Source organism: Tachyglossus aculeatus, chromosome 19 (assembly GCF_015852505.1).
Source record: "Tachyglossus aculeatus isolate mTacAcu1 chromosome 19, mTacAcu1.pri, whole genome shotgun sequence".
Classification (NCBI taxonomy): Eukaryota; Metazoa; Chordata; class Mammalia; order Monotremata; family Tachyglossidae; genus Tachyglossus; species Tachyglossus aculeatus.
Window position 1 is genome coordinate 10,733,225 of NC_052084.1, and position 15,061 is coordinate 10,748,285.

Consider the following 15,061-nt stretch of genomic DNA (forward strand, 5'->3'; position numbering starts at 1 on the left):
CCACTTTACTAGAGTGCAATTAGTTGAAGCAGGAAAATGCTCATTGTAAAATAGCGCTCCCGAAATCATAACTCAGCTCTGAAACAGGAGCTCAGGGATAGGTTTTGCATAGATTTAAAAGTCAAGGCACGATTCAGCACTTTAGGTCTCAGCGCTTAAAACAATGCTTGGCACAGAGCAAGCGCTTAACAAATACCATTATTGTTATTATTTAGTTCTCCTATCAATCAATAAATCAGTGATATTTATTTATCCCCAGGTACCAAACATTGTAGTAAGCGCATTGGGAAAGTACAACAGAAACAAATAACATTGGTTCTGCCCTTATGGGGCTATCAATTAATCAGTCAGTGATATTTGTTAAGTGCTTACTATGTGCAGAGCACTACTTCCAAACTCAGATACCTAATGTTCCTAGTGTTTAGGTGATGTTTATCTCAAGAGTATTCTTTGATAAACTGGAAGTACTGCCCAGAGAGCTAGGAAATGAAACCTCAGGTGACCAGATTTCTGGCCAGCCAAGATGGGACACGAGCCTATACTGGCACATCTAGGTGGCAGAGTCTTAGGGAAGTGGGGGACCAAGAAGGTGGGGTGGCAGGGAGAGGATGAGAACGATGAGGAGGAGAAAGAGGAAGAAGGAAGGAGAAGGTGAGTGAATCATGGAGTTGCCATCACCTTTCTAGACTGTGAGCCCACTGTTGGGTAGGGACCGTCTCTATATGTTGCCAACTTGTACTTCCCAAGCGCTTAGTACAGTACACAGTAAGTGCTCAATAAATACGATTGATTGATTGATTTTGCCATTGAATCACACTGCTATGCCTCCACCCAGATGGCATTAGCGGTGGCATGGCCCAGAGGGACACTGTTCAGCTGGGAGAAGCCAGACCCCCCAGCTGCTACCACCGCTTTCGTCCAGGTAATAGAGCTGGTCTCAGCTGAACAGCCTGTTCCTAAGTCTTTCCCATGGACCCAGCACTAATATTAATACTTTCCTTCAGGCAATGTTGGCAGTGGTAGTGACATTGGTGACCCAGACAGTCTTGGCTGGAGCAGCCCATCCTAGGAGGGTCATGGAGAGACTTTTTAGAGCAGCAAAGGAATAGGTTGTTCCCAGTGTGCCAGAAACTCCCAACAGTCTTAACAGTGGTTTCCTTTGCTGCCTAGTACAGTGCCTGGCACAGAGGAAGCGCAAAAGAAATACCATAATTATTATTCATTATTATTATCATTGCCACCAACAGAGGAGGAGGAGATGAGTGGACCACTTGCTCTCCACTTCTCCTCATCCATAAAGCTATTGCCCTGAACATCCTGGCAGAAAGGAAACCCCTTTTGAGTGGCAGAACAGACTCCTAATGATCATCCTGCTAAGTCAATTAATCAGTGTACTAAGAGCTTGGGAGAGTACAATACAATAGAGCTGGTAGACACATTTCCTGCCCACAAGTAGCTTAGAGTCTAGCAGGGGACACTGATATTAATATAAAATATGGATATGTATGTAGGTGCTGTGGGGGTGAATATCAAGTGCTCAAAGGGTTCCGATACAAGTACGTAGGTGACATAGGTGGGAGAGGGAGTATGTCGGGGGAAGGTGGAGAGATAATTTTAATAAGGCTTTGAAGGTGGAGAGAGTGGGGGTCTGTCATTTATGGTTTGGGAAGGAGTTCCAGACTAAAGGGAGGGTGAAGGGATTGGCGGCGAGATGAACGAGATAGAGATACAGGGAGTAAGCTGGTGTTAAGAGGAGTGAAATGTGCAGACTGGGGTGTGAAACAAAATCAGTGAGGTAAAGTGTAAGGGGGCCAACTCATTTATTTCAATCTGATGATGAGGAATTAAATGTAGAGTGGATGGGCAACCATTAGAGGTTCTTGGGGAGTGGGAAGTGGTAGACTGATTTTTTTTTTTTTTCAGTGAAGCATAGACTGGAATAGGGAGGGACAGAAGGCAGGGTGTCAGTGAGGAGGCCATACCAGAACCCTGGTTTCTCCCACAAAACCTGGAGATGACACTATCAGAAACAGCTCAATAAGGAGCATTCCACTGTTGGGACACTTGAAAATATGCATCCTCTACATATTTGTGTTTCAAGCTTAAAGGTAAAGATTTTTGTATTGCTTGGGGTGAGACAGAACAAAACAATACATAATGAACAGTCTTTTTACACAATGAGTCCATTCATTCAATCATATTTATTGAGCACTTGCTGTGTGCCAAGCATTATTCTAAGCACTTGGGAGAGTACAATACCTCAATAAAAAGACCCATTCCCTGCCCACAACAACCTTACAGTGTAGAGGTAGGGATTGAGTTGATAGTTATTGACATTTTAGGGGCAAGGCAAACCACTCTTGCTCTTCTAAGCCTGGATTAGTATGTCTACCTGCACTGAAACATTTCAACCCATCTCTGTCCAGGTTGAAGCCCAAGACTCTGAAGCCTCAAACTCCTGAGGGTGGTTGGGAGCCACACATGTATCCCAAAGGCTTTTGGGAAAACCAGGCATGTGTGAAAGTGTTGTGCTGTTGCTCCCTCCTCTTTCTCCACCATATTCTTCTTACCCCAGGTTCTCCAAGGCCACAAATTGTAAAGGGCAAAATGAGTGTTCCACCCCTCCCCTCCCTGCCATTCTGTTGTAACCTAATCAGACTTGATTTGTGGGCTGGTCAGGGACCATGGGCTGAGTCCGGGGTTTAATCGAAGCCTCCAAAATATCCTTCTCTAGCCCCACTATTGAGTTGGCTCACTGTATTTAAAGCTTTAGTTCTTCGTACTCTATCTCCGTTTGTCCTTTTTCAACCTTCTATTCAGCAGCTCCTCAACTATATCTCATTGCCATCCATCCTTTTCACTTAATCTACACAGGAAAGTTGTGCTGAGCTGAGATTACTTCAATCCTGGAAGGCTGACTAAATTCCAGGATCCTAATCATTTGTACTTCAGTGTAGCAAGTAGTGATGCTGAGGAAACCAGTAGCAATGGGAAAGTCTGATGGAAGGTTGGGCAATGCACCCCTCTAGATATGGAGTTCAGCTTGCGTTTACAGAAGTACCCTAGCATCAAGATTTGGGAATGATCCTTGTTTTGATCTTGGGAATCCAAGAACTGCCTCATTCCACAGTTTTCTCACCTTGAAATGGGAGTAAGATTAAACATGTGTATAGTGCTGTACCTTTCCTTAAAGGCCCTGAAGGTGTGCAAATTACTATTGCATTAAATAAGAGAATATAAAAAAAGTGATATTTCAGCTGGAATTTATAGATTTCATTGAGATGCTGATGTCTGTCATTGGCATGACTAATGTTATTATGGCCAAGGAGTAATAAAATTAATGCCTCTGGCTTTTATCATCATCAACTAACAAAAAGAAAATGCTTTCCCACATTTATAAAGTACTCAGTGGCAGAAATATATCTTGCATGTGCATATACATATATGTGTGTGTGCTTAGCTATTTTAAAACTATAGTTCATTAATAGAAAGGTTTTCTCTCCAGCTTTGAATTTCTCATATCAGAGAATTAACCTTCCCAGAGCCTCACATCACAGATTCTCACATGGTGAAGTTGCAGGAAGCAAGATTTGCTCTGCCTGAAGTTGTTTCATTTTTATTAGCCATTTGAAGTTGCCCCATTGCTTTCTCTCGGGGCCGTACTGCACTCAGCTGAAGTGTCACTCCCATTGTATCATTTAGAGCTTGCTTACAGGCTAAGCGTGGGGAAAATTTCCTGCTTCCCTTTATTAAACTCCACATAGGTTCATGAGATCTTTCTGAAAACATGGCCCATAAGGGGCGTGAGTTTGTCCTCATAAATGTAAACTCGTAGTAATGAAAAAAAACTTGATCAAGTTATAAAAGTAAATACTACTCACATTTATGGGGCATCTGCTATTTCAATTCATATTCCTTGACTAAATTTAGATTATTATTAATCCAATGTGACCTAAAAATTTCTGCATTAACGGCAAATTGTGGAATTGGGTTTATTCTCATTGACTAGATAAAGCCATCATCTTGAAAATGGCTCTTTCTGACAAAAAGGTGTTCTTTTGAAATAAAGTCTTATTCACTATATTCCTTTTAGAGTTAATGTGAATTTTAGTGCCTCTAATTTTAGATTGAAGTGAGGTCTAGAATAAAATCCACCAGCTGACAATTGAATTTATAGATAGTTGTGAATATTTCAGGCTTGAATAATAGAGCTGTAGAATTTCAGAGACAGAGAGAGAATTAAGATCCAACTGTAGTTTTAGAATATAATGTAATAGTGTCTAGGAACTCTGTGGTGTAATGAGCTAAGTAGTAATTAGGAGACAAATACGCTATTACTGAGATTTCACTTAGTCTTTATTCCAAACATGGGGGAAGGTGGCTCCAAAGGGAGCCAGTCTGTAGCAGGTGTGGTTGTCTCCTTCAGCTCCTTGCAGGCTGAGGCAAGGCATCGAGGCAGTGCCTGAAATGTAGAAGCAACAGGTGTGGTGTAAAAGTCTGTACAGCTGTAAGCTAAACTGTAAGCTCCTTGTGGGCAGGGCATGTCTACTTAATCATCATCATCAATCGTATTTATTGAGCACTTACTATGTGCAGAGCACTGTACTAAGCGCTTGGAAAGTACAAATTGGCAACATATAGAGACAGTCCCTACCCAACAGTGGGCTCACAGTCTAAAAGCGAGAGACAGAGAACAAAACCAAACATACTAACAAAATAAAATAAATAGAATAGATATGTACAAATAAAATAAATAAATAAATAGAGTAATAAATATGTACAAACACACACACATATATATATATATATATATATATATATATATACTAAATCTGTTATACTGTACTCTCCCAACTACTTAATAGAGTGCACTGCACACAATAAGCACTCTATAAGTACAATTGATCAATAATGCACGCACATAAATAGGGCACTGCTGTTTGGGGTGAGAAGATAGGCTCTTCCCCTCACTCCCCCCTGCCAAAACTGGATGCATAACCCACTGTTTTCTCCTGGTAGACAGTGGTTAATGTTTGAACAGAGTCTGTCCTCCAAATATGCCCTGATCTAATTTGCCCTGTGTGAGCTGTTGCTGAAAGCAACCAGACTCCGATTAAACCCAGATACCACCACTTCAAAAGCACCACAATACCAGCTTTAACCTACTTAGGTTGCGTCCTACAGCACAGGCTCTTGCAAGGTTTTGAGCCAGTGTTATGGTTTTGGCAGTGTCAAGGGGGTGCGGTCCATTTGTTCAGTGGACGTGACCACATGCATCGGGCAACTAACTAGTTAGTCACATGAGGGAATGTAGGCAAATGATTGTCCTGAAAATGGAACGGTGACATCGGAGTTCATTACAGATGATTCCCTGAGCTAGGAGATTCACTAATCCAGTTCTTATGACATCATAAAACTCCTTGTTACAGCCCTGAGCTTTTGATGCCGGGGGGAGCTAGAGGAAAGTTCCAAGTTACATGAGAAAAGGACTTCTCAGCAAAATCATAAAAAATCCTATTTCATGAGAAGATTTTTGAAAGAGTTAATTGATAATTTTAATCGGAGCTGTGGAAAATTCAGTGCCTAGAGAGAGAAGGGGAGCAACTATGTTTTAGCACCCTAATAACTTCTAACTCTAGTCTAAGATCATAATGTATGTGAGAGCAGTCTGGTAATTATAAGGTAATAAGTGGAGTGGTGGTGTAAGTGCTCTAAATTAAAAGGAATTCACCGGGCTGCTGTAAGTCAGGGCCGACCTGCTTTCTTTTAAACGTTGACTTGAGAAAAGTGCTTAGCCCAGAGTGCAAGCAGAGAGACGAGAGAGCTATCTATTAATTACAGTGCTCATTAACAGTGACGGGTACAAGACAGCAGATGCAGAACGGAAAGGATGAACTAGTTCAGGCTGGCAAGAGGGACATTTTTTCTTCTGCTAGTTCTTGAGGAAAAGACAACACAAGCAGTAAGATAATTTCATGGGTTTCACCTTCCTAGTTCCTTGGTTTATATGGGGACTTTGAATTGCTTTCCTTTTAAAAAAAATACTATCCATTCCAAGTCTTTCCCTTCCTTCTCCTCCCCTTTTGGTACTTGGCTCTAAAAACAGCTAGAGGGAATATATTTTAAGTGTGCACACCAAATTGAAGCTTCAATTAAAGCCTGAAGTTTTAGGAATCTACAAATGGGAGAGGGTAAAGATCCCAAGAAGGAATCTGTGCAGTGATTAAATGTCTTCAGATTTCTATCCTGCAGATTTCAACCCAGGAAGGTCATTGGATCCACTTGACTTTAATCAAAGCTAATATTCTTTATTGAGTGCCTACAATTGAGTGCCTATGGCCCACGTCATCCCCCGGGCCTGGAATGCCCTCCCTCTACCCATCCGCCAAGCTAGCTCTCTTCCTCCCTTCAAGGCCCTGCTGAGAGCTCACCTCCTCCAGGAGGCCTTCCCAGACTGAGCCCCTTCCTTCCTCTCCCCCTCGTCCCCCTCTCCATCCTCCCCCTCTTACCTCCTTCCCTTCCCCACAGCACCTGTATATATGTATATATGTTTGTACATATTTATTACTCTATTTATATATTTATTTTACTTGTACATATCTATCCTATTTATTTTATTTTGTTAATATGTTTGGTTTTGTTCTCTGTCTCCCCCTTTTAGACTGTGAGCCCACTGTTGGGTAGGGACTGTCTCTATATGTTGCCAATTTGTACTTCCCAAGCGCTTAGTACAGTGCTCTGCACATAGTAAGCACTTAATAAATACGATTGATAATGATGATACAATGTGCTGAACACTGTACAGTCTCTCTCATTTGACTGTAAGCTTCTTGAGATCAGAGATCATTTCTACCAACTCTGCACACATTATAAATACCACTAATAGATTTATAAAACTCATCTTACCACCTTCCCTGCCCTCCAACTGACTTTCCCATCACTGTAGACAGCACCACCTCCTTTCTGTCTCACACGCCCATAGCCTTGGCATCATTATCCTGTACTTCTTTCTCTCTTATTCAACTCACATAGTCTGTCACCAAATCCTGTGGGTTCTATCTTCTCAACACTGCTCAAATATATCCTTTCCTCTTCATTCAAACTGCTACCATGTAAATACAAGCACATTATTCTGTGATTCTTTGAAAACTGCATCAGCATCCTTCCTGACCTCCCCGTCTCCTGTCCCTTCACATTTTAGCCTAAACTTCACTCTTCTGTCCGGATCATTTTGACTGAACACTGTTCAGTCAGTGTTTCCCCACTCCTCAAAAACCTCCAATGGTTGCCCATCCACCTGTTTGCCTCTGGCCTGGAACACCTTCCCTCTTCATATCTGACAGAAATTTACTCTCCCCACCTTCAAAGCCTTAATCAGGGCACATATCCACCAAGAGGTCTTCCATGACTGTCCTCGTTTCCTCTTCTCCCATTCCCTGCTGCGTCACCTTTGCACTTGGATTTGCTCCATTTATTCACCCATCACTCATTTCCATGGCACTTATGTATAAATCCATACTAATTTATTTACATTCATTTCTATCTCTCCCTCCAGACTGTAAACTTGTTGTGGGCAGGGAACATGTCTGTCAACTCTGTTGTGTTGTTACATTGTACCCTCCCAAGTGCTAAGTACATTGTTTACGCTTTCTCTTCTGCATCTGCTGTCTTGTACCCATAAGCGTTTGATAAATATGATTTGATTGTTTGACATGGTAAAATGGAGGGATAATTTCTGGTTAGTCGCTTGGAGATCTCTGGATAAGTACTAAAAGATATTTGTTCTAAAGGCTGGTGAATCATTACATTTAGATTTTTGTGGTATGTTTTATCAAATGTAGACATTTGATCAATCATATTCAGCATTTACTGTGTGCAGTAACACAATTGGTAGACACATTTCCTGACCAGAATGAAACAAATGTAGAATTTTACCTGATATGAAATTTTGCATCATCTTTGCACTTGACTACATTTCCATTATTAAGTGAATACAATGAGGCAGTTTTAATATGAAACAAAGTATTTGGAGGATGTTTTTCCTTTGTTTCCAAGGCAGATCAATAAAGCATACAGTTATGTTTATGGTAGCATGCTGACAAACAGTAATTACTAAGCAGAGCAATCATCTCACTCAGGCTCAAGAATACAAAGTTTTCATCTGTTGGTAATGTAGGCAGCTTCATAGAGGGGGGAAAATGTGGTGGAAATAAAGAAAATTATTGGAATGAAACTGACTTTGAAAATCACCGACTCCTTGGCTGGCAAATTTAAATTTGGGAGCCTTAATTTAAAAGTGGGGGGGGGGGGGGGGGGAGAGGGAAAAGAAAATTGTATTGGGGTTCTTTAAAGTTCTTGTTTACAGCTGGGTGGAGCTTTGAAACTCTGTCATGCCCTTATGCTGATTTACCTTCATGTTGAACAAGAGGGATTGACTAATGAGTGGATGAATGATGTGTAGTCCCTAAATTTACAAGAAATGCCAAGAGTAATGTCTTTAATACATGAATTCTTCTTTCTCTCCCTTTCTCCTTCCCTATTTTCTTTCTCTTTCTCTCTCTCTCTCTACACACCCACACACCCTTTTATCTTCCCCTCTCCTTTCTCTTCCTCTGACCCGCACACTGCAGGCTTCTCTGCAGAATGTCAAGCAAAGATCGACACATTGATTCCAGCTGTTCGTCATACATCAAGACGGAACCCTCAAGCCCTGCCTCCTTAACAGACAGCATCAACCATCACAGCCCCGGTGGCTCGTCGGACGCCAGCGGGAGCTACAGTTCAACCATGAATGGTCATCAGAATGGACTTGACTCACCTCCCCTCTACCCCTCTGCCCCAGTCCTGGGAGGCAATGGGCCCGTCAGGAAAAGATATGACGATTGCTCCAGTACTATTGCCGAAGATTCACAGACCAAGTGTGAATATATGCTCAACTCGATGCCCAAGAGACTGTGTTTAGTTTGTGGTGACATTGCTTCTGGGTACCACTATGGGGTAGCTTCGTGTGAAGCCTGCAAGGCCTTCTTTAAGAGGACAATTCAAGGTTAGTGGGGGGTTTTTGTGTGTTTTCTTTATTGCCCTTGGTGACAGGGACACTCCTGTGGCAGGCCGGGTAGAGCTTTTTTGTTGTTGTTCCTTCTGCTCCATAGGGCGTAATTCTCATATTCATGATCTTATCATGGACCATCATGTTGGACCTAGATAATTCAAAATGGACTTCCCAATGGGGATTTCCTGAAAATGACTTCATTGCAAAATTGGATGTTTGATGGATATCTCTCTCCCTTCCAAGTTTAGCCCCTAAGCAGAGGGAGAATCAGTCTACAGAATTTATTGAGCTCCCACTGATCGCAAAGTATTAATCAGGGAGCCATGGGGATAATGGGTTACACATGTAATGAAATCAATATGAAGACTCTAGACTTATTGTGTAAAGGCATCATCAGACAGGCAATAGAAGATAAAACAAAAGTCATAGTTAGGTCACCCTGTCAAGCCATTTTACATTATGTGTGCATATGTGTACAGAGTCAGTCATGGTTCTTTATTGAGTGCCTACTGAGCCCAGAACACTCTACTAAGCATTTGGGGGACTGCAATAATTGTGGCGGTATTCAAACTCTTACAAGGTGCCAAGCACTGAACTAAACACTGGGGTGGATACAAGCTAATCAAGTTGGACACATTCCCTGTCAAAGGGACCACAGGCTAAACAGGAGGGAGAAAAGAAAAAATGACTCCCCATTTTTTGATGAGGGAATTGAGGCACAGAGAAGTTGTGACTTGACCAAGGTCACACAGCAGGCAAATGGTGGAGAAGGGTTTAGGACTCGGGTCCTCTTACTCCCAGGTCCATATTCATTCCACTAGGCTACACTGCTTTTCGGTACAATAGAGTTGGTTAAATTGATCCATGCCCACAAGGAGCTTATTGTTTAGAAGGGGATGCAGAAATCAAAATAAATTACAGATAGGGGAAATAGCAGAGGGTGGGCTTAGGGGCCTAGGAGTTTCAGATCCAAGTGCATAGGGGACACAGAAGGGAGAGTGAGTAGAGTATATGAAGGTTTACTCAGGGAAGGCCTCTTGGAGGAGTTGTGATCTTTAGGAGCGCTGATTTAGGCATTTGAGAATATACACAGAAGTAAAACTGTGTTTAACATCCAATGATGGAGGACAGTAGACATAAACTATCAAATATATATGTAAATGAGTAAGAGCACAGATTTTAATGATAAGCAATATAATGCAATTGATAAGCAATGTAAGCAGTTCAATTGAAATCAATTATAAAGAACCCATACAAATTGATCCTTAGATGACAATTAAAGTGATGTGACCAAAATGCTGGGGATTACTCATCATATTGTTCCTTTAAGCATCCAGGGGCTACCATTAAGGGCAAGATACTGGCCAAGGTGGACCAGTGGTCTGATCCAACAATAATAACTAATAACAATAGTTATGATTTTTGTTAAGCACTTACTATGTATCAAGCGCTAGTTTAAGTGCTAGGGTAGATACAAATTCATCAGGTCGGACACAGTCCGTGTCCCACATGAGGTTCATTATTTAAGGGGGAGGGAAAACAGGTATTTACTCCCTTTTGACAGATGAGGAACCTGAGGCACAGAGAAGTTAAGTGACTTGCCCAAGGTCACACAGCAGGTAAGTGGCATAGTTGAAATTAAAACCCTGGTCCTTTGACTCCCAGATGGCCTCCTTCTACTAGGCCATGCTACTTCATTTTACACCTGTAATGCACAGATGCTTGCATTTCATAAATGATTATTTCAAGTCATTGATATTTATGAGTGCTTACTTCCCCTCAAAGGAATATCTTTGGATATAGATTTGGTATTAATACTTTCCACTCTTTAAATATACTGACATTTGGCTAGTTTATTCAAATTAGATTTCTGTTCGATGATGGTAAAGCTGAAATGTAATGATTAGCACTATTTACAAAAATACAGTGTGTTGAAATCCTACCAAAAGTTTTTGCTGAGTATGGTGTACAATTCAGGCATTCATGAATTGGGTTCATGAATACTCACTCCACGCCCACAGACAAGAAGTTTCTGGGATTGAAAGACTGAGACAAAGATGTCACTGTTGAGATTAGCTCTCTAAACTCACCCACCTGGCTAGATATACAACCGGCAGCTGGGCAGAGATTTCACCAGGGCCATCCTGCTAGCTACAGAATGGCCCTATAATCCTTAGCCCAAAAAATACAGTGAGGCAAATAAAGGGATTAAGTCGTGAAAGTGGAATGTAATAATTAAAAAAGTAATTACAAGTAATACTGGAACGATCTCCTCCAAGTGGCTAAATGCTCACAGTGACAGTCCTTTCGGTGAGTGATAGGAACAGTGAGTTTCAAACATTATAAAATGATCAAAGCTGGAGCCTCAAGGGGTCAAACGGTCAGGTTTACATTCACATTTAAACCATCCGCACTGAGTAGTTGTCTGCCCCATTGTTATAGCTTTTTGGGGAAGGAGATTCTCTTGTTAACCTCCCCTAGTTATAAGGAAACAAGTCCTTCCAGGACTTACATAAGAGTTCTTTCAACCCAATCAGTTCTGGTATTCTTCTTCACTTGACTTCAGTGAAGGGCATGTGCATTGGCAAATGGCAGATTTTGGCTCTAAATTCAACTTGAGAGTTTATCCTATTCATTAGAGATAAAGTTTTGAACTGAATTCTTGGTAAAATGTATATCTAAAATCTAATAATAGAACACATATCTAGAGCCTATCAAAAGTAGTGAGAATTCTATGCTAAACCAAATGCAGTGTTGCAATATCGAAAGGCAATTACTCAGATTTCAGCGGACAACCCGAAAGGCATATCTTATTTATTGAACACCTCCAAGTTATCTGGCCTGGGAGTCAGAAGGACCTGGTTCTAATCTTGGCTCTACCACTTGTCTGCTGTGTGACCTTGGACAAGCCACTTAACTTCTCTATGCCTCAGTTACGTCATCTGTAAAATGGGGATTAAGACTGTGAGCCCTGTGTGGGATAGGGACCGTGTCCAGCCTGATTAACTTGTATCTATCCCATTGCTTAGTATAGTGCCTGGCACAGAGTAAGCGCTTAATAGTTACCATTAAAAAAAAATAAGCTTCACCCCAGTGGTTACTGATTGTCAGGCCAGTTGGTCTGCAAATCTGGGCACACTGTACAGTAAACCGTTTTTTATAGTATTTTAATTTAATCAGCAAGTTAATCAGAATAGCAAAAGTAGTTATGTAAATTAAGATAAAGTGACATTTAGAACAGAAAACCGAGTTTGGTCTTGGTTGCATGCAAGCATAGCTGGCTTTCAGAGGTTAAATTATATGTTTCTCAGTTGTCAAGGACATGACCTTTCTTCAAGGAAAGAAAAGCGCAATAAACTTTCAGGATTCCCACCACATTGTCACTGAATATAATAGGATGTTACATATATTAACATATGGTATTTATTGTTAATATCTGTCCTTTATATCCCAAGGTTTCAGTTCCATTAATGCATGTCAAAACAAACTAGATAAATATTTTTCAAAACAATTAAGACCAGGCCTGCATCATTTGAACTCTTACTCAGGTGGGATTGGGCCAATTCTTAAGAATTATTTCCCAATCCTAGATAATGAAGGAATTAAATCAAAGGTAGAGTAAGTTTCATAAACTCGGAATCTTTCTAAGACTCTGCTGTAATTATGACCTTCACCTCACTGGGGAGAGGCAGTTGTTCCTTTTTGGACAAATGGACTACTATACAGTGAACTTTTATTTTTAAGTGCTCATGCCAAGAGTGATTGAGTTAATTTTCACTTGGCTAACCTGCATAACTGATATTCCTCTAAACCCCAGAAGTTCTCCATCTCTCCCTATTCATTTTCAGCCGTTTAGTTGGAAAGAATAGTAGCAAATAAGGTGTTCCAGCACCTAGATTTCTTTACTGTATAAAATGAATTACAGTATATTATGATGAAACATTTTCCTCAGTAATTCAAAGTAAGCTATGCAGAACTGAAGAATTTAGTAACATTTTTAATGTTAGATGTTCTCCTTTCAAATCTGTATTCTCATCTAATATCAGGCTTTCTACTGGTATCCCTGTTTTCATCTTCTGCCCTCTTCAGTCAATGGTACACTATGTTACCTGGATCATTTCCTGCCTCAAATACTTCCAAAGGCTACCATTGCTGCTAAAATAGAAACTCCCGAGCATTGAATTGCTGCTCATTTTCAGCTTCTCCATAGCTCTCACTCTTTGCTCCCAAGCTATTCCCGTGACCGTACCTTGCCCTTGACTGTCCTGGCTTTGACACCATTAGTCATACTCTTTCGCCTGAAGCTCTCACTCTTCAAATCTGCCAATATTATAAGCCTTCCAAAAACCCCACCCTCTCCAGGAGGGAGCCTTTGCAGTTGCTTGGATTTACTTGTATGCTGCTTACATATTCACTTTTTTGCTTATTCTGCTTTTGTCAACTGTTTTGCCATTTCTTCCCATGGAATGTATACTATCTAGATCTTCCTGTCTCGCAATGAACTTGAAGGCCCCTGAAGGCCCCTGAAGAGAAGGGACTATGTCTGCTACTTTTTATCATATCATCATCATCATCATCATCAATCGTATTTATTGAGCGCTTACTGTGTGCAGAGCACTATACTAAGCGCTTGGGAAGTACAAGTTGGCAATATATAGAGACAGTCCCTACCCAACAGTGGGCTCACAGTCATATCCTAAGCCCCTGGTAATGTGCTCTGCACACAGGTCATCATCATCAACAGTATTTACTGAACGCTTACTGTGTGCTGAGCACTGTATGAAGTGCTTGGAAGAGTACAGTACGACAGAGTAGGTAGGTACGTTCCCTGCCCACAACAAGCTTACAGTCTAGAGGGGTTGATAAGCATTAATATAAATAATTTATTTATAATTTATAGATATGTACATAAGTGCTGAGTGGCTGAGGGTGGGGCAAAAAACAAGTGTTAAAGGTCACAGATCCAAGTGCATAGACTGTGCAGAAGAGAGAGGAAGCTAGGGAGAAGAGGACTTTTTGACACAACTTTGTTTTTCATATATAAAAATGATCCTTGCAACAGAGGTAACTGTGGACCAGAGTTGGGAGAGGCAGGAGTCATGGAGGTCAGCAAGGTGGCAGATGCAGTAGTCAAGGCAGAATGCTTGGATATGCATGGTAGCAGTTTGGATGGAGAGGAAAGGGTGGATTTTAGCGGATTTTAGGTCCTGAATAAATACCGATGATGAGGAGGAAGAGAGAGAGAGAATGTGTTAATGGATTTGTGGGTAATCTGCTTTTCCAGCTCTATCATTCCAAATCCATGCAGGGAATAATAATAATTACGGTATTTGTTAAGCACTTATTATTTGCCAAACACTGTTCTAAGCTCTGGGTAGATACAAAGGTATTAGTTGGGACTTAGTCCCTGTTCCACATGGGGATCACAATCAAGGTACAAAGGAACAGGCCCTGGAGGAACTGGTGAAAGGGAAAGATCCAGGAATATTGTTGGAAGAAGGAGATGGACAGGGAACATGTCTACTTACTCTATTGAATTATACTTAACCAAGCACTTAGTACAGTGCTCAGCATCTGTTAAGCACTAAGTAAAAAACATTGATTGGTTGAGATGGCTGTGGACATTGAGATTGTGGGGTGCAGAGAAGGTGGCTTGGTAAGATATTGGTAAAGGCCGGGAACACCGAAGAGAAGGAGTAAGGCCTAAACCAATGGGGATTTCAGTGAGTTTAATCTGACTGGCACTTGGTCTGTAGGTAGAGTATGAGAAGCCTAAAACATTTTCTGAATTTCTGCAAGGCTGGTCTTTAAACATTATATTGAAACAGGCTTGTTTGAGACTTAACCTCTTGGAAGCCTTACCCTTTACCTTCCTATAATTGAACATAATTGGTTTTGACAGGTCATTAGAACCTGAAAGTAGTTGTAGCCCTATAACGATGCTGGATTTCAGCATATCATTGGTAACAATGTCTCCATCCTTTGGTGGTGATGATAGTAGGAATTTGT

General features: G+C 41.1%; 1 protein-coding gene across 6 annotated transcripts in view; it reads left to right on the top strand.

The window, feature by feature from the left end:
- ESRRG (estrogen related receptor gamma) overlaps positions 1–15,061 on the top strand; it is a 449,507-nt gene that overhangs the window by 308,197 nt on the left and 126,249 nt on the right. For all 6 annotated transcript variants that reach the window (XM_038760932.1, XM_038760933.1, XM_038760936.1 and 3 more), the window contains one exon: positions 8,631–9,046. In XM_038760932.1, the coding sequence (XP_038616860.1) occupies positions 8,644–9,046 (403 nt within the window). In that variant the 5' untranslated portion in view covers positions 8,631–8,643. The remainder of the gene's footprint in view (positions 1–8,630; positions 9,047–15,061) is intronic.